At 44.0% G+C, this 15,542-nt stretch overlaps 1 protein-coding gene across 1 annotated transcript; it reads right to left on the minus strand.

Moving 5' to 3' along the window:
- Positions 1-74: 74 nt before the first annotated feature.
- METTL3 (methyltransferase 3, N6-adenosine-methyltransferase complex catalytic subunit) lies at positions 75-15,542 on the minus strand. Its single transcript, XM_025992121.2, has 11 exons — positions 15,219-15,542; positions 5,350-5,567; positions 4,851-5,255; positions 3,287-3,462; positions 2,488-2,704; positions 2,079-2,266; positions 1,661-1,699; positions 1,370-1,478; positions 1,183-1,248; positions 922-1,034; positions 75-302 (listed from the first exon to the last, which is right to left on the minus strand). The coding sequence occupies exons 1-11, from the start codon at positions 15,316-15,318 to the stop codon at positions 191-193; spliced, it is 1,743 nt and encodes a 580-aa protein (XP_025847906.1). The 5' UTR covers positions 15,319-15,542; the 3' UTR covers positions 75-190.

The raw sequence follows: 15,542 nt of genomic DNA on the forward strand, positions 1-15,542 counted from the left end.
CCAACTTACATATAAGAAATCCTACTGAGAGATAAGTTACACAAGATCACACACTGTTAAGTGGCAGAGCCAGATTTTGACCTTGAAATCCCAACTATGATACAAACTTTTATTTAAATAAGGGGAAAAAAACTATTGTACAAATAGTACTCTTCAGATGCAGCCTGCAGAGCCATGTAAGGAAGTGCTTCTATAGATTTTTAGGTTTAGAGATGATACCATCTGGATACCTTTGCTTGAACCGAGCAACCACATCTGGGTCTAGTAGGTGGATCCCATCCAGTTGGTTTCCAAGGGTGATCCTGAAGCAAGAATAAAGGGGTAAACCAAAAAATCCTAGAATTAAAAGGCTTAATATTGTTAAAAGATACATACCTTTTATTAAGCCTGCCTATCCTCTCATCAGATATTCATGCCAATTTTTTTAAGACCTTAACATTAGAATAGTATTTGGTCGTATGACTGGTTAGGAATTGGGCACAGATTTTGATGTTAAAACAGGCTGGATCTGTATTACTCAAGGGTAACAGACAACTAACCAGGCGTACTTCACAAAGTTGCTGCCAGTCAGTATATTTTTGGATAAATAAAATGCTAGCAGCAGGTCTTTCAAAGCTCTACTAACAGGATGAAAGATACTAAAACTGTTGACAGGATAAGTGGATTCTTAACCACCAGGGAGCAGATTCAATACATCCCATAGAATAACTGACGAAGACCCTTAGTAGAGACCCTAGAGAGCAGAGGTTTGAGTCTTAAAACCTGTTGGGTCTCCAGTGTTACGTTGCAGAACCCCATAGAACAGTTTAAATACAAGCTTGGATGGCTTATGAATCCTCTGAAGCCTGTTTTTAGACTATAATGCGTCTAACATCCATTCTCAACCATAAACGAGGGCTAGTGTGTCTTCTGGTTGCCTACCAGTTGGGCTGCACATTGTGTGGTCGTCCAAATAACTCAATCTTGCGAGTGCCAGGGGACAGTCTCTCAATCATGCCATAGATTTCATCTGGTTTATGACTGGTAGAACGAACCTAGGAGAGCAAGGCTCTAGTTAACTTTTAAGTTACCAAAGACTGCAATTCTAGCCCTTTCCATTTATGTTTATGATCAAATGAGAGAACCCGAAACACACCTGACTTGAGTAATGCAGAAGGTTTGGATGCCTGGGGAAGCACATACCTCAGCTACGATCACATCGCAGTCCAGACCCTGGTTGAAGCCTTGGGGATTTCCTTTGACACCAACCTGCTCACCACAGAGAACAGATTACCTTATGGAACCCCAGCATTTGAACTTTTTCTCAATAAGATGTCCAACAATTCCTCTTTCTGCTCAACCTATTGAACTGGGCCCTGTTGCTGCTCACCAAGCAGTGTTCCTTCCCATGGTTCAACCAGTGACCTGTACGGCCTGTCCGAATGATACGCTGCAGTTGATTTGTCTTCACCCAAATAATTTCATCTACCCGTTCATAACTGTGGGACATAAGAAAGAGAGCTAGAGCTTTAATCAGGCTTTCACAGTTTAGGGGTAGTACCATTTACTCTACGAGGCAAGGACTCAAAGGGAATACTCTGGGAGAAGAGAACACATCTCAACTACAGCAATTCTCTTTTTATTTCCATCAAAAGAAAGCAACACAACAATCACTACTTACCCCCAGAGATTCAGACATTCTCTGCCCAACTCCATGGCCCTAAAAAGAAAAGGGTTAAACAGCTACTTGCATATCCATATTTTTTAATCCCTTCAAAATACTGAAGTGTTTTCAGTAGACATTCCATGAACATTTACATGCAAGACACCATTAGGGCAACAGGATGAATCTAAGAATGGAAACATAGTGTCTAAAAAAAAAAAAAAAAAAGGAAACATAGTGTCTATTCTCAATGGCCTTACCTTTCACAAGGAAAAAAATGGTAAATAGAATTTAGGTATCATTTGTGTTATAAACAGGCATTAGGTCTCAGTAGCAAAAATAATAGCAGGGCTAGGAAAACCCAGGATTTTATCCCCACCCAGTACCTACTCTGTACTATATCTGCCCATACCTACATATCTTTGAACTGCATTACCTGCCTGTGACCCAGAGGAAGAGAAAGCCATCATCCTGCAGTACTGGTATGTTGAGCCTGCGCATCTCATCATCTGTCAGGGTCCCGTAGGGCAGCTCCATGTGAATATCCCAGGGTGGGTCAGCCATCACAACTGCAAACTTGCCCAAGATACTGACGTCCAGGTAGCGGATATCACAACAGATCCACTGCATAAGGTGGTATTTGGTCATCTTTCCTTCCTTGACTCTAAGATTCATGGCCCCAGTCCCTCTTTTCTGTTTGATTTTCCTGTTCCCTTGTAAATATGTATATCCCACATCATTCCCAATCAGCAAAGGTGATTATGATTATGCCTGCTTTCCTACATGTATGGCTGCCCTACTCAGAAGTCCCTAAGCTGAAGTAAGTTTTCTGAGCAGACAGTTACCTGAGGAGGGAAGAGTCGATCTGCATTGGAGTCCCCTCCAACACTCTGTGTAAGGGCAAGCTCCTGGCTAGGTGTATGGTCTTTGCTCCCAGGAGCCTCAGAATCCATGCAAGCATCAATTTCATAGTGAACATATTTGCAGGTATCCATGTGGAAACATGTGTTAAGGAAAGAACAGTCACCTAATGACTCATCAGTGTGTTTATTGATGATTCGTCTGGGAATTTAAGGGAGGGAGAATGAAAATCAAGACGGTGTTCCAGAGTTAGATCCCATAGTTCAAGTTCTAAATTGTTTAAAATTTTTCTTTTTTTTTTTATCCTCTCCTAATTTTATCTTTAGAGCTTGCTCCAAGAGTTTTCACAGAAAGGAGGCAAGTGACATGGAAATCCATAAATAACACTAACTAAAGAATTTAATTCCTCTGTAAGCAAAGACAACTTTCTTAGGACAGGAAAGAAAGGCTTTTTGGTTAGAGCTGATCTAAGAGCCCAGGTTCCTATTTCTTCTAAGATCATCCTCCTTCCAGAGAACCTTAAGTTGTACAGGGCTTCAGAGACAAAGATGCCTTAATACTGCAAGAAAGGGACATTAAAAAGAAAACATCTGTTTGGGAGTGCAGTCTATTTCCTCCCATAGAACACTACTTCTGAAAGTACACCTTCTAAGATAAATCATTAAAACCATTTAATAATAGGATCAAAGACAGAACCCCAGTGACTGGAAGCAATGTGCTAAAAAGGAATGACTGCTTCCAGGAGCCCTGCCCCACCCCCTACCTCTCTCCCTCCCAAGACACCTGAAGTGCAGCTTGCGGCAGGGCCTGTCAGCATCGCTGGCTTTCATGCACTCCTCTTTGGTTCCATAGTCACAGAATTCTTGTACTTGGGCCCGACCTCGTGAGCGAAACTTCTCAACAATGGACTGTTCCTTGGCTGTTGTTGTATTTAATAACTCTAGGATCTCCTGACTGACCTGTGACATAAGAAGTCTTAGGCTTAAAAGGGTTTGCAGATAAAATGAGCCCTAAACCACCTCCCTAAATTCTACGTGACAGTGTCATGTTATAAGTGGTCAATGAGCTAACCTGATATGGAAAAACTGGGAAGGAAGAAAAAAGGAAAACTGGAACCCTAAGAGAAGAGATTGGTCACGGGTTCAGTCCTTTCTCACAAATCTGCATTTGGGATGGTATTAAAATATAAGCAGCTTGGTTCCTACTGCTAAGCATTAAGCTAACCTTCCCTCCCCAGGAAAGCAATCCTTTCTACCAAAACCACTTCTATTTACATAACCAAGACACAGTAAGTACTGTACTGTTTAGCTGTGTCTGTGCAACAGTTCTGTAAGGGAGGGTACTCTGGTTGTCCTCACATTACAGATGAGAAGACTCAGGCTCAGGAGAAGTTAAATTAACTTCTTCATATTTACACAGCTAAAAGTAGCAAATGGATAAGAATTCACGTAGGCCCAATATTTATATTCAGAACCACAGTGAACTGCCAATTCACATTGTTTAATCATCAGTTTCCATAATTAATGGTCCATGTAACTCCCTTCCAGTATCCATCTCCATTCATCTCCTATTTCTATATTTGTGTCCCTCTTCTGTTGACCTAATGATTCTTCCAATGATAAACATTCTCTAAATCAGTTTCTCAACACTGGCATTATTGACATTTGGGGTGAAGTAATTCTTTGTTGTATGGGGATTATTCTATGATTGTAGGACGCTTGGCAGCATCACTTGCCTCTACCCACTAAATGCCTGTAGCACTCCTGTGTTAGGACAACCACAGTATCTCCAGACATTGACAAACGTTTTCTGGGGGTAGGAAAGGGAGCAAAATTATCCCCAGTGGAGGGATGCCTGGGTGGCTCAGTGGTTGAGCAACTGCCTTTGGCTCAGGTCACGATCCCAGGCTGCCAGGATCGAGTCCCGCATCAGGCTACCCATGAGGAGCCTGCTTCTTCCTCTGCCTATGTCTCTCATGAACAAATAATTAAATCTAAAAAAAAAAATGTATATATATATATATATATATATATATATATATATATATATATATATATATTATCCCCAGTTGAGAACCACTATTCTAAACCTTCAACCCTACAGCAAGAACTCCTCTTTGTCCTTAGGGGTAAATCCCTCCCAAAGCTGTAATTAAAAGTATATATGTAAGGATTGCCTGGTTGGCTCAGTTGGTAGAGCATGCAACTCTTGCACTTGGGGCTGTGAAAGTCTGAGCCCCACAATGGGTGTGGAGATTACTTAGAGATCTTAAACACACACACACACACACACACACACACACACAAACCCAAAGCATATGTATACAAGCATTTCCATCTACCCCTACCTTCTTACTCTGTTGTTCCTTAGTAGACTGTTGGTTCAGAAGGCTCTCTATCTCCAGATCAACATCTGAGGCAGCATGTTTCCTTGATTTCTTGGTTGGCTCCTTGGCTGTTTCTGATGCTGAAGAGGCCAGACCAGAGGCCAAAGAGCTCGCAAAGGCAGCTACTGTGGTTGAGTCCTGCTCTGCACGCCGCTTCTGCCCTGTGATAGTCCCTGCTACCTCCCCAGGGCCCTTCTTTTCTGCCACCGCGCCCATCATGGCAGAAAGCTTGGAATGATCAGCATAGGTCACAAGAGTGGGATGCGCGTCATCTTGTAAGAGACCTCGTTTTACCTCAATCAACTCCTGAGCTGCAAACTTCTGTAGGAGGCTTTCCACACCATCTTGAGTGGCAGGGGCATCTGGCTAGGGAAGGAGGGGAGGGGAAGGCAATAAGACACTGGCCATGAACTGAAACAAAGGAGTAGTATCTCCCAACCCCGTCTTTTCAGGTTATTACCGTGGAGATGGCAAGACGGATGGACACAGCATCAGTGGGCAATGTTAAGGCCAGATCAGAGAGGTGGTGTAGCAATTTCTTCTCTAACTCGGGGTCTGTAGCTAGTTCAGGAACTGCGGAAGCTGTGCTGGGCTTAGGGCCCCCAGACGTGGGCACAGTAGGCACTGGGCTATCACTGCGAAAGTTGGGTGACAGCGCTGCCTCTGGATTTCGTAGATCTAGAAGTGAAGAGAAGTGAAGAAAATGACACAGGGCAACCACCGTAGGTCTATATGCTCCTTAGGAGTCAGTTCTCCAGCTCGTACTTTCATTTCATGTAAAGAATATCTGGCCAAAAAAAAAAAAAAAAGAGTATCTGGCCAAATTTAGCACTAGATCACCTTTCCTCAATCATATACAATATACAAGCATTCACTGCTTTGCCGAGATAATCCTGGATTTTCTGTCAACCACTTACCTTTTCTCTATTGGGTATGAGGTATTTTCCTAATTCCTGTGCCTGCTGTGTTTCAAAGGAAATTAGCAGCATGGTAGATTTAAATGTCCATGGGGATCCCTGGATGGCTCAGCAGTTTGGCACCTGCCTTTGACCCAGGGTGCGATCCTGGAGTCCCGGGATCGAGTCCCACATCAGGCTCCTGGCATGGAGCCTGCTTCTCCCTCCTCCTGTGTCTCTGCCTCTCTCTCTCTCTCTCTCTCTCTCTCTCTCTCGTAAATAAATAAATAAATAAATAAATAAATCTTTAAAAAAATAAATAAACGTCCATACCACCTCCCTTCAGTCACTCTAAATGACAACTGAAATAACCCAAATTTAGGGGCACTTGGTGGGAAAGTATGTGAAGCACCTGCCTTTGGCTCACATGTCCCAGAGTCCTGGGATCAAGCCTTGAATCTGGCTCTCTGCTCAACTGCAGTCTGCTTCTCTCCCTTTGCCTGCTGCTCTGCCTACTTGTGCTCTCTGTCAAATACATAAAATCTTTAAAAGTAAAGGTTTGATTTTTAAGTAATCTCTACACCCAACTTACAAGCCTGAGATCAAGAGGCTCACACACTACTGACTGAGCCAGCCAGGTGCCCCTAGACTGCGTCCTTTAACAAACACAAAAATCTTAAAAAACATTGTGGAAACCCTGGTCACCAAATGAGATTTCCTGACCATTTTTCTCACTTACCCTACTACTTTATAAACCAGGTAGCCATCACAACCTTAACAAGACTTAAGAATTCAAATTAGGATAAAATACTACCTTTTAGGAAGCTTAGTATCTATGATCGTTTACTTAAAATACAGATGGGGGCATCTGGTTGGCTCAGTCGGGAGAGCATGCGATTCTTGATCTTGGGGTTGTGAATATAAGCCCCATGCTGGGTGAGATTACTTAAAAGATTACTTAAAAATAAAATCTTTAGGGGCACCTCAGTGGTTCAGTCGGTTAAGCGTCTGCCTTCAGCTCAGGTCATGATCCTGGGGTCCTGGGACTGAGCCCCACATGGGTCCCCCTCCTCAGCGGAAGCCTGCTTCTCCTCTGACATTTCCCTGTTTGTGCCCTCTTTCTCTCTCACATAAATAAAATCTTTAAAAAATCAGGATTTCAGGGACGCCTGGGAGGCTCAGCAGTTGGGCGTCTGTCTGCCTTTGGCTCAGGGTATGATCCGGGTGTTCTGGGATCAAGTCCAGCATCAGGCTCCCTGCGGGGAGCCTGCTTCTCCCTCTGCCTGTGTCTCTCCTTCTCTCTCTCAAGAATAAATAAATAAAATCTTTAAAATATATATATATAATGGGGCTAAAGGAAGATGTAGAGAAGTTTTAAGTCAATACTCAGGATATGGTCATTTGTTAGGCAGCTATGTAATCTTTAATATTTTAGGTAAGCCATAAATTATTATCCATTACCCCTCCCACTTAATTCATATTCAAACTTTGTGCCAAGTATCTTACATATGTTGCTGCCATTAGTATGAGTTTTATTTTGTTTTTTAAAAAAGGCTTAAGGTACCTGGGTGGCTCAGTTGGTTAAGTATCCAACTCTTGGTTTTGGCTCAGGTCCAGATCTCATGGGTCCTGAAATTGAGTCCCCTCATCAGGCTACTTGCTCAGCAGGGAGTCTGCTAGAAGATTCTCTCCCTCTGCCCCTCCCTCCACTCGCCAGTGCACCCTCTCTAAATAAATCTTTTAAAAAAATGAACACCTGGGGATCCCTGGGTGGCTCAGCGGTTTAGCACCTGCCTTTGGCCCAGGATGTGGTCCTGGAGACCTGGGATCAAGTCCCACATCGGGCTCCCTGCATGGGGCCTACTTCTCCCTCTGCCTGTGTCTCTGCCTCTCTCTGTGTGTCTCATGAGTAAATATATAAAATCTTTAAAAAAGAAAATAAATGAACACCTAAAGGGATGCCTGGGTGGCTCAGGGCGTGATCCCGGGGTCCCACCCAGAGTTTCCTTCCAGTCTTTATTATTATTTTTGTGTGTGTTAAGATCATTTAATGTAAGATCTATGTAAGATTTTTTTGTCTTAGAAAAAATTTTTTAGTTTAATTATTTTTTAATTTTAAAAATTAATCTCTACACCTAACACTGGGGTGGAACTGACAACCCTCACCAAGATCAAGAGTAACATGCTCTGAGGCTGACCCAGCCAGGTGTCCCTTACCATCTTATAAAATTTAAAGTATACAATATAGTATAAGTAGATCTCTACAACTTATTTAACTTGCATAAATGAAGCTTTGTACCCTATGACCATCACCTCCCCACTCCCCTCACTCCAGCCCCTAGCAATCAGCATTCTACTATGACTTTACTATTTTAGATTCTGTCTCAAATATGACCTAGTGAGATTATGTAATATTTGTCTTTTTGTATCTGACTTATTTCACTTAGCATAATGTTCTCTTTGTCCACCCATACTGTCACAAGCAGCAGGACTTCCTTTGTTTTAGGGCTGAATAATATTCCACAGTATGCATATTCCATTTTCTTTATCCAATCATCCAATGATAAACAGGTCGTTTCCATACCTTGCCTATTGTAACACCATGAACACCGGTGTAGGTACCTCTTAGAGATCCGGATTTCAATTTCTTTGGATACCTAGAAGTGAGATTGCTGGAAAATATGTATGGTAGTTCTTCTTTTTTTGTTGGTTTTTTTTGAGGAACCACCATACTATTTTCCATAATGTCTATACCAATTTAAGTTCCCACCAACAGTGAATCAGGGTTCCCTTTTCTCCTTGCCAACATGTATCTTTTGATTTTTTTATTTAATAACAGCTGTCTTAACAATTATGAGGGGATATCTCATTATGGTTTTTATTTGCATTTCCTTGATTAGTGATGCTGAAGAACTTTTCATATACCTGTTGGCCATTTGTATGTCTTCCTTGGAGATCTTTTACATCTTGATTTTGCATATTTTGCTTTTTGCCACGTGACTTAAAAGAAAATGAGAGCACGCTCACTGATTAAAATGTCAAGGGGGGGATGCCTGGGTGGCTCAGTGGTTGAGTGTCTGCCTTCGGCTCAGGTCATGATCCCAGGGGCCGGGGATCGAGTCCCGCTGCAGGCTCCCTGCAGGGAGCCTGCTTCTCCCTCTGCCTGTGTCTCTGCCTCTCTCTCTGTGTCTCTCATGAATAAATAAAATCTAATAAATAAATAAATAAATAAATAAATAAATAAAATGTCAAGGGGCCCTGGGTGGCTCAGTCGGTTAAGCATCCAACTCAGTTATCAGGTCAGGTCTTGTTCTCAGAGTCATGAGTTCAAGCCCCACATTGGGCTCCACACCCAGTGTGAAGCCTACTTGAAAATAAGTAAATAAAATAAAGCATTTTCCATGATTTCAAAATTTCAGTCAGTGCTTTAGAAGTGCTCTCGTAAATGTAATTGAACCTAAATTCTGTTTGGGAACATAACTTATTCATTGCCACGTTACTTTTCATTACTGCCACAATAATGGTTCTTAAGGTACTTAGCTTAAATATGTAATATCACATTACTTTTTTGATAAATATTTTCTCTATTAAGTTTATTTGAAATGAAACCCAGAATCTAACAGTTCAAAGAAAAAAAGGAATCTACTTATTATTGTTACATCTGCTTTTACATTTAAAATAATAATATGGGATCCCTGGGTAGCGCAGCGGTTTAGCGCCTGCCTTTGGCCCAGGGCGCGATCCTGGAGACCCGGATCGAATCCCACATCGGGCTCCTGGTGCATGGAGCCTGCTTCTCCCTCTGCCTATGTCTCTGCCTCTCTCTCTCACTGTGTGCCTATCATAAATAAATAAAAATTAAAAATAATAATAATAAAATAAAATAAAATAATAATATGTAGGGCACCTGAGTGGTTGAGCATCAGCAGCCTCTGGTACAGGGCATGACCCTGGGCTCCCTGCATGGAGCCTGCCTCTCCCTCTGCCTGTATCTCTGCCTCTCTGTGTGTCTCGTGAATGAATAAATAAAATCTTTAAAAAATAAAAATAAATGAAATAAATAAAACATCTTTAAAAAATAAAAAAATAATATCTAATTTTGGTTAAATGTTAAAACTCTGGTTTTCCTTCCTACCATCTGAATTATCTACCCAACTTTTCATGCAAATGTTACTTACTATTTCTAAACTAAATATATATTTTAAAGATTTTATTAATTCATTTAAGAGAGACAGAGAGAGAGCACAAGGAGGAAGAGCACCCAAGGGAGAAGGAAGGTACTTACTGAGCAAGGAGCCTGACATGGGGCTCCATCCCAGAACCCTGGGTTCCTGACCTGAGATGAAGGCAGACACCTAACTGACTGAGCCACCCAACCATCCAGGCACCTGCAAAATAGACATTTTTTCATCTAGATTTTGAACACTCTATCGCACATTATCTCAGTGAGAAAAAGTAGTGATTTTGCTCCAATTTTATTGTCAATGAACTGAAATTGTGCTTTATAATTAACCTACTTCTACTATCAAGAATATAATCATATAAACATTTCTTCTTCATATACAGTTTCCACTTTCTCCACTTAGTAAATGAATTTAGCTTTTTTTTAAAAGATTTTAAGTAATCTCTACACCCAATGTGGGGCTCGAACTTAAAACCCCGTGATCAATTGAGCCATCTAGGTACCCCTACATATGTTTTGACTTATGTATAATTTTTCTTTAAGATTTTATTTTATTTATTCATGAGAGACACAGAGAGAGAAAGAGAGGCAGAGACACAGGCAGAGGGAGAAGCAGGCTCCATGCAGGGAGCCTGATGTGGGACTCAATCCTAGGACCCCGGGGTCACGCCCTGGGCCGGAGGCTGCTGATGCTCAACCACTGAGCCACCCATGTGTTCCTAGAGCTTATTCTTTGGTTAAAAGCTCCACTGAAGAGAAACAAAATATTAGCTCAAGAACATAAAAATATGGACAGTCGATTAATATAACACTATATGTTAATTATACTGTAAGTGTATACACACACACATATATAGCCAGTCTACTAATGTGCTTATTCCTAAAATATCAACATCTATGTGCACATCTTCAGTCCCATTGATGAAACATACTGAGCAGTTCACATATTTACCATGTTCTAAGCCTGGCCAACTCTATTTGTTTCAATTAAAATGAAATAAAAATTTATTCACAGTAATCATCTTCATCTGAAAAATCTGTACTTTGGGCACCTGGGTGGTTCAGTCAGTTAACCATCTGACTTTGGCTCAGGTCATGATCTCAGGGTCCTGGGATCGAGCCCCATGTTGGGCTTCCTGCTCAGCGAGTAGTCTGTCCCTCTCCCTGCTTATGCTCTCTCTCTCTCTCTCTCAAATAAATAATCTTTAAAAAAAGCTGTATTTATTTATCTCTATGGAAAAGTTTGGTGAGGGCACCTAGATGGCACAGTGGGTTAAGCATCTGATTCTTGGTTTCAGCTCACATCTCAGTCTCAGGCATGAGACAGAGCCTCACAAGGGGCTCTGTGCTTAGTGTGGAGTCTGCTTCAGGCTCTCCACCACTCCCCCCATCCCCATGTGCACTCACATCCTCTAAAATAAATAAATCCTTTAAAAAAAAATGTTGATTCTTCAAAAAACTGAAAATAGGGGGCACCTGAGTGGCTCAGTTGGTTAAACGACAGACTCTTGGTTTCAGATCAGGTCATGATCCCAGGGTTGTGACATCGAGCCCCATGTTGGGCTCTGTGAGCATGGAGTCTGCTGGAGATTCTGCAGCACCACCTCCCCGTGCCCACCCCCAGCTTCCCCTCCACACCCACTCATACACATTCTAAAATTAATCAGTTAAATCTTTTTAAAAATCAAAAGTAGAATTACCATATGATCCAGCAATTTCACTTCTGGATATACATCCAAAAAATTTGAAGCTGGATTTTTTTTTAAGATTTATTTATTTACTCATGAGAGACGCAAAGAGAGGCAGAGACACAGGCAGAGGGAGAAGCAGGCTCCCTCCAGGGAGCCTGATGCAGAACTCGATCCCAGGACCCCAGGATCACACCCTGAGCCAAACACTCAGCCAAGGATGGACACTCAACCACTGAGCCACCCAGGCACCCCAAAGCTGGATCTTGAAGAGATTTGTACACTGATGCTTATAGATGCATTATTTACAATAGTCAAAAGCTGGAATACACCCACGTGTCCACTGCCAGATAAATGGATAAACAAAATTTAGAATATACAGAGGCAAGGGGGGGGGGGGGCGCCGCCTCAGTTGGTTAAATTGCTACCTTGGCTCAGGTCCTGATCCCAGGGTCCTGGAATCAAGCCCTGCATGGGTGTCCCTGCTCAGCAGGGAGTCTGCTTCCCCCTCTCCCTCTGCCCCTCCTCCTGCTAGTGCTTTCTTTTGCTATTTCTCTCAAATAAATAAAATCTTTTTTGTAAATGTGGTAGAAGCATAAAATGGAATCTTCTTTGGCCTGAAAAAGTGAAGAAACTCTGACACATGATACAACAGGATGAATCTTGAAGACATTATGCTAAGTGAAATAAGCAAGCCACAAAAAGACAAACACATTAGGATTCTGTTTATATGAGGTATATATAGAGTAGACAAACTCATTGAAACAAAAAGTGGGACGATGGTTGCCAGGGACTATGCAGGAAGGGAAAATAGGGAGTTATTGTTTAATGTGTACAGAATTTCAGTTTTGCATGAAAAAGTTCTGGAGACTGGTCGCGCAACAATGTGAATATACTTTAAGTTACTGAACTAGACACTTAAAAATGGTTAAGATGGCAAGTTTTTTGTGTATTTTGCCACAATTGAAAAAAAAAAAAAAAGCTGTACTTTAAAAATGTCAAACTAGGGCACCTGAGTAGCTCAGTGATTGAATGTCTGTCTGCCTTTGGCTCAGGTCATGATCCTGGGTCCTGGGAAGAGAGTCCCGCATCAGGCTCCTCACAGGGAACCTGCTTCTCCCTCTGCTTATGTCTCTGTGTCTCTTAAGAATAAATAAAATCAGGACGCCTGAGTGGCTCAGCAGTTGAGCGTCTGCCTTCAGCTCAGGGCATGACCCCAGACCCTGGGACCATGACCTGAGCAGAAAGGAGATGCTAAACCGCTGAGCCACCCGGGCGGTCCCTGTTCTTTCCTCTAATCAATTTGGTTATTCCCAAGAATCTATTTCTTTGAGACACAGAAAGAGCATGAGCTGGGGTTGGGCAGAGGAAGAAGTTGACTCCTTGCTAAACCAGGGAGCCTGATGTGCGGCTCAGGTCCTGGGATCCTGCCCTGAGCCAAAGGCAGATGCTTAACCTACGGAGCCACACAGGCACCCTCCAAAGAATCTGTATCTTTGAGCATTAGGATTCTTAGGAAAACATGAGACACACTCTGCTGGTTTATTAATCAAGATTTCATGTAAGATATAACCAAAGGTGGGGATCCCTGGGTGGCTCAGCGGTTTGGTGCCTGCCTTTGGCCCAGGACATGATCTTGGAGTCCCAGGATCAAGTCCCGCGTCGGGCTCCCTGCATGGAGCCTGCTTCTCCCTCTGCCTGTGTCTCTGCCTCTCTCTGTCTCTCATGAATAAATACATAATCTTTAAAAAGAAAAAAAAAAAGATATAACCAAAGGCTTGCTAAAAATGTAGGTCATTCAATTCTTTTATCTCAGGAAATAAAAATTTCCATACTACCTCTTGATTTTATAGCATTATTGAAATCTGATACTTAACTGTTTACTATTATGTATTAAGCTCAGTGAGAAAAGTGAAGGATATTAAATGAACTAAAATGTATTCAGATCAGGGGATCCCTGGGTGGCTCAGCGGTTTAGCGCCTGCCTTTAGCCCAGGGCGCCATCCTGCTGGAGTCCCGGGATGGAGTCCCAGGTCGGGCTCTCTGCATGGAGCCTGCTTCTCCCTCCTCCTGTGTCTCTGCCTCTCTCTCTCTATGTTTATCATAAATAAGTAAATAAACAAGTCTATAAATAAATAAATAAATAAATAAATAAATAAATAAATAAATAAAATAGAATGTATTCAGATCATTAATGACTGCAAATACCATGGACAAAAAAATCATTGGGAGACCTTCCTTAGTTTGGCTTTTTTGTTTGTTTTTTGGAGATTTATTTATTCACGAAAGACACATTTTTCCCTTCCCTGTCTGCAGTTATTGTGGATTCATTCAGTCAGCATTTTACATACTATCATAGCATCACTCTGAATTTTTATAAGCATCAATCCTTGATCCCCAACTAAATTCTGACTCCGAGAGCAGGAAGGATGTGTCTACCTTTGTCTATCTACACATATGCCCACACTGCAAATCCTCAAGACATGTTTGTCTATTATGATGTCAGAGTCCTGACAAGACACCTACTTTCAGCCGCCACAACGCAAGCACATGCACCGAGAGGGAGCAAGGCCCGATGTAGCGGGGGACTGCATTCTACTACAGCCCGGGACACACTGCCACAGGGTGGCAGGGATTCACTCTCCTTGCTCAGCCTTCTGGTTGATTTGCCTTAAATGATCCAGAGCTTGTGCTGGGAGAGAGGCGGCTGCAACTGCACAATCTTTTGAGGCTCCTTCAAGTTTTAGGGCTGACAGGCGGCAAAAGGAGGGCAGGAAAAGTTTAAAAACAGGAGAAACACTGTGGCGCCGGGGTGGCTCAGCGGTAGAGCATCTGCCTTGGGCTCAGGGCCTGACCCGGGGTCCTGGGATCGAGTCCCGCGTTGGGCTGCCTGCGTGGAGCCTGTGTCTCTCTGCCTCTGTGTGTATGTCTCTCAGGAATAAATAAATACAATCTTTTAAAAGTCATAATAATAATAAAAACATAAAACATAGGGCAGCCCTGGTGGCCCAGCGGTTGGGCATCTGCCTTCAGCCCAGGTCGCGACCCCGGGTCGCGGGATGGAGTCCCCCGTCGAGCTCCCCACAGGGAGCCTGCTTCTCCCTCTGCCCGCGTCTCCGCCTCTCTCTCTCTGTGTCTCTCGTAGATAAATGAATAAAATCTTTAAAAACAAAACCCATAAATATCCGTTTTCAGGTTTCTGCTCGGGATGCAAACGGCCGGGGCAGCGCGGGGACCCCAGGCCCCCGGCAGGTCTGCGGCCCGAGCCGTCCTCCCCTCACAGCGCCCACGGGGGCCAGGCGGCGGCCGCCGAAAGCCGTCGCCCTCCCGGGGGAGAACGAGGCGCCACAGCAGAAGACAACGGGGACCTTCCCGCTCCGGAGGGCGGGCGCGAGAGGCCCGGCACAGGCGACGCGCGGCGGCCTGGGGGCCCGGGGGCCGAGCGCCGCCCCCGCGCAGCGACCCCGCGGGCATGAAGGCCTCCGGGAGCGCCGCGGCCGAGGGCTCTCTCGCTCCGGGCCCCCGCCCCCGCCCCCGCCCCGGCCCGCGCCCCGCGCCTCACCCAGGTGCCCCGAGTCCTGCTTCCTCCTCCGCTGCAGCCTCTCCCGCAGCGAGTCCAGCTGCTTCTTGTGGGCCTGGATCGAGCTCCACGTGTCCGACATCCTCGTCTCTCGGCCGAAGGCGCCTCGAATCCGGCGCGTGGGCTAGCGCCTCCCGGGGCGGCCACGGGAACCCTAGCGGCCGCGCGCCGACGCCCCCGGGCTCGCCGGAAACGGCCGGGGCCACGCGCTCGCCCGGCACTCACCTTCCGTTTCCCGCCCGCTAGGGAGGAGAATGCAGAGCCACCTGAGGTATTGGCAGCAGGGCGGAAATACTTTCTAGGGGC

This window comes from Vulpes vulpes, chromosome 10 (assembly GCF_048418805.1).
Source record: "Vulpes vulpes isolate BD-2025 chromosome 10, VulVul3, whole genome shotgun sequence".
In the NCBI taxonomy this organism is placed as follows: domain Eukaryota; kingdom Metazoa; phylum Chordata; class Mammalia; order Carnivora; family Canidae; genus Vulpes; species Vulpes vulpes.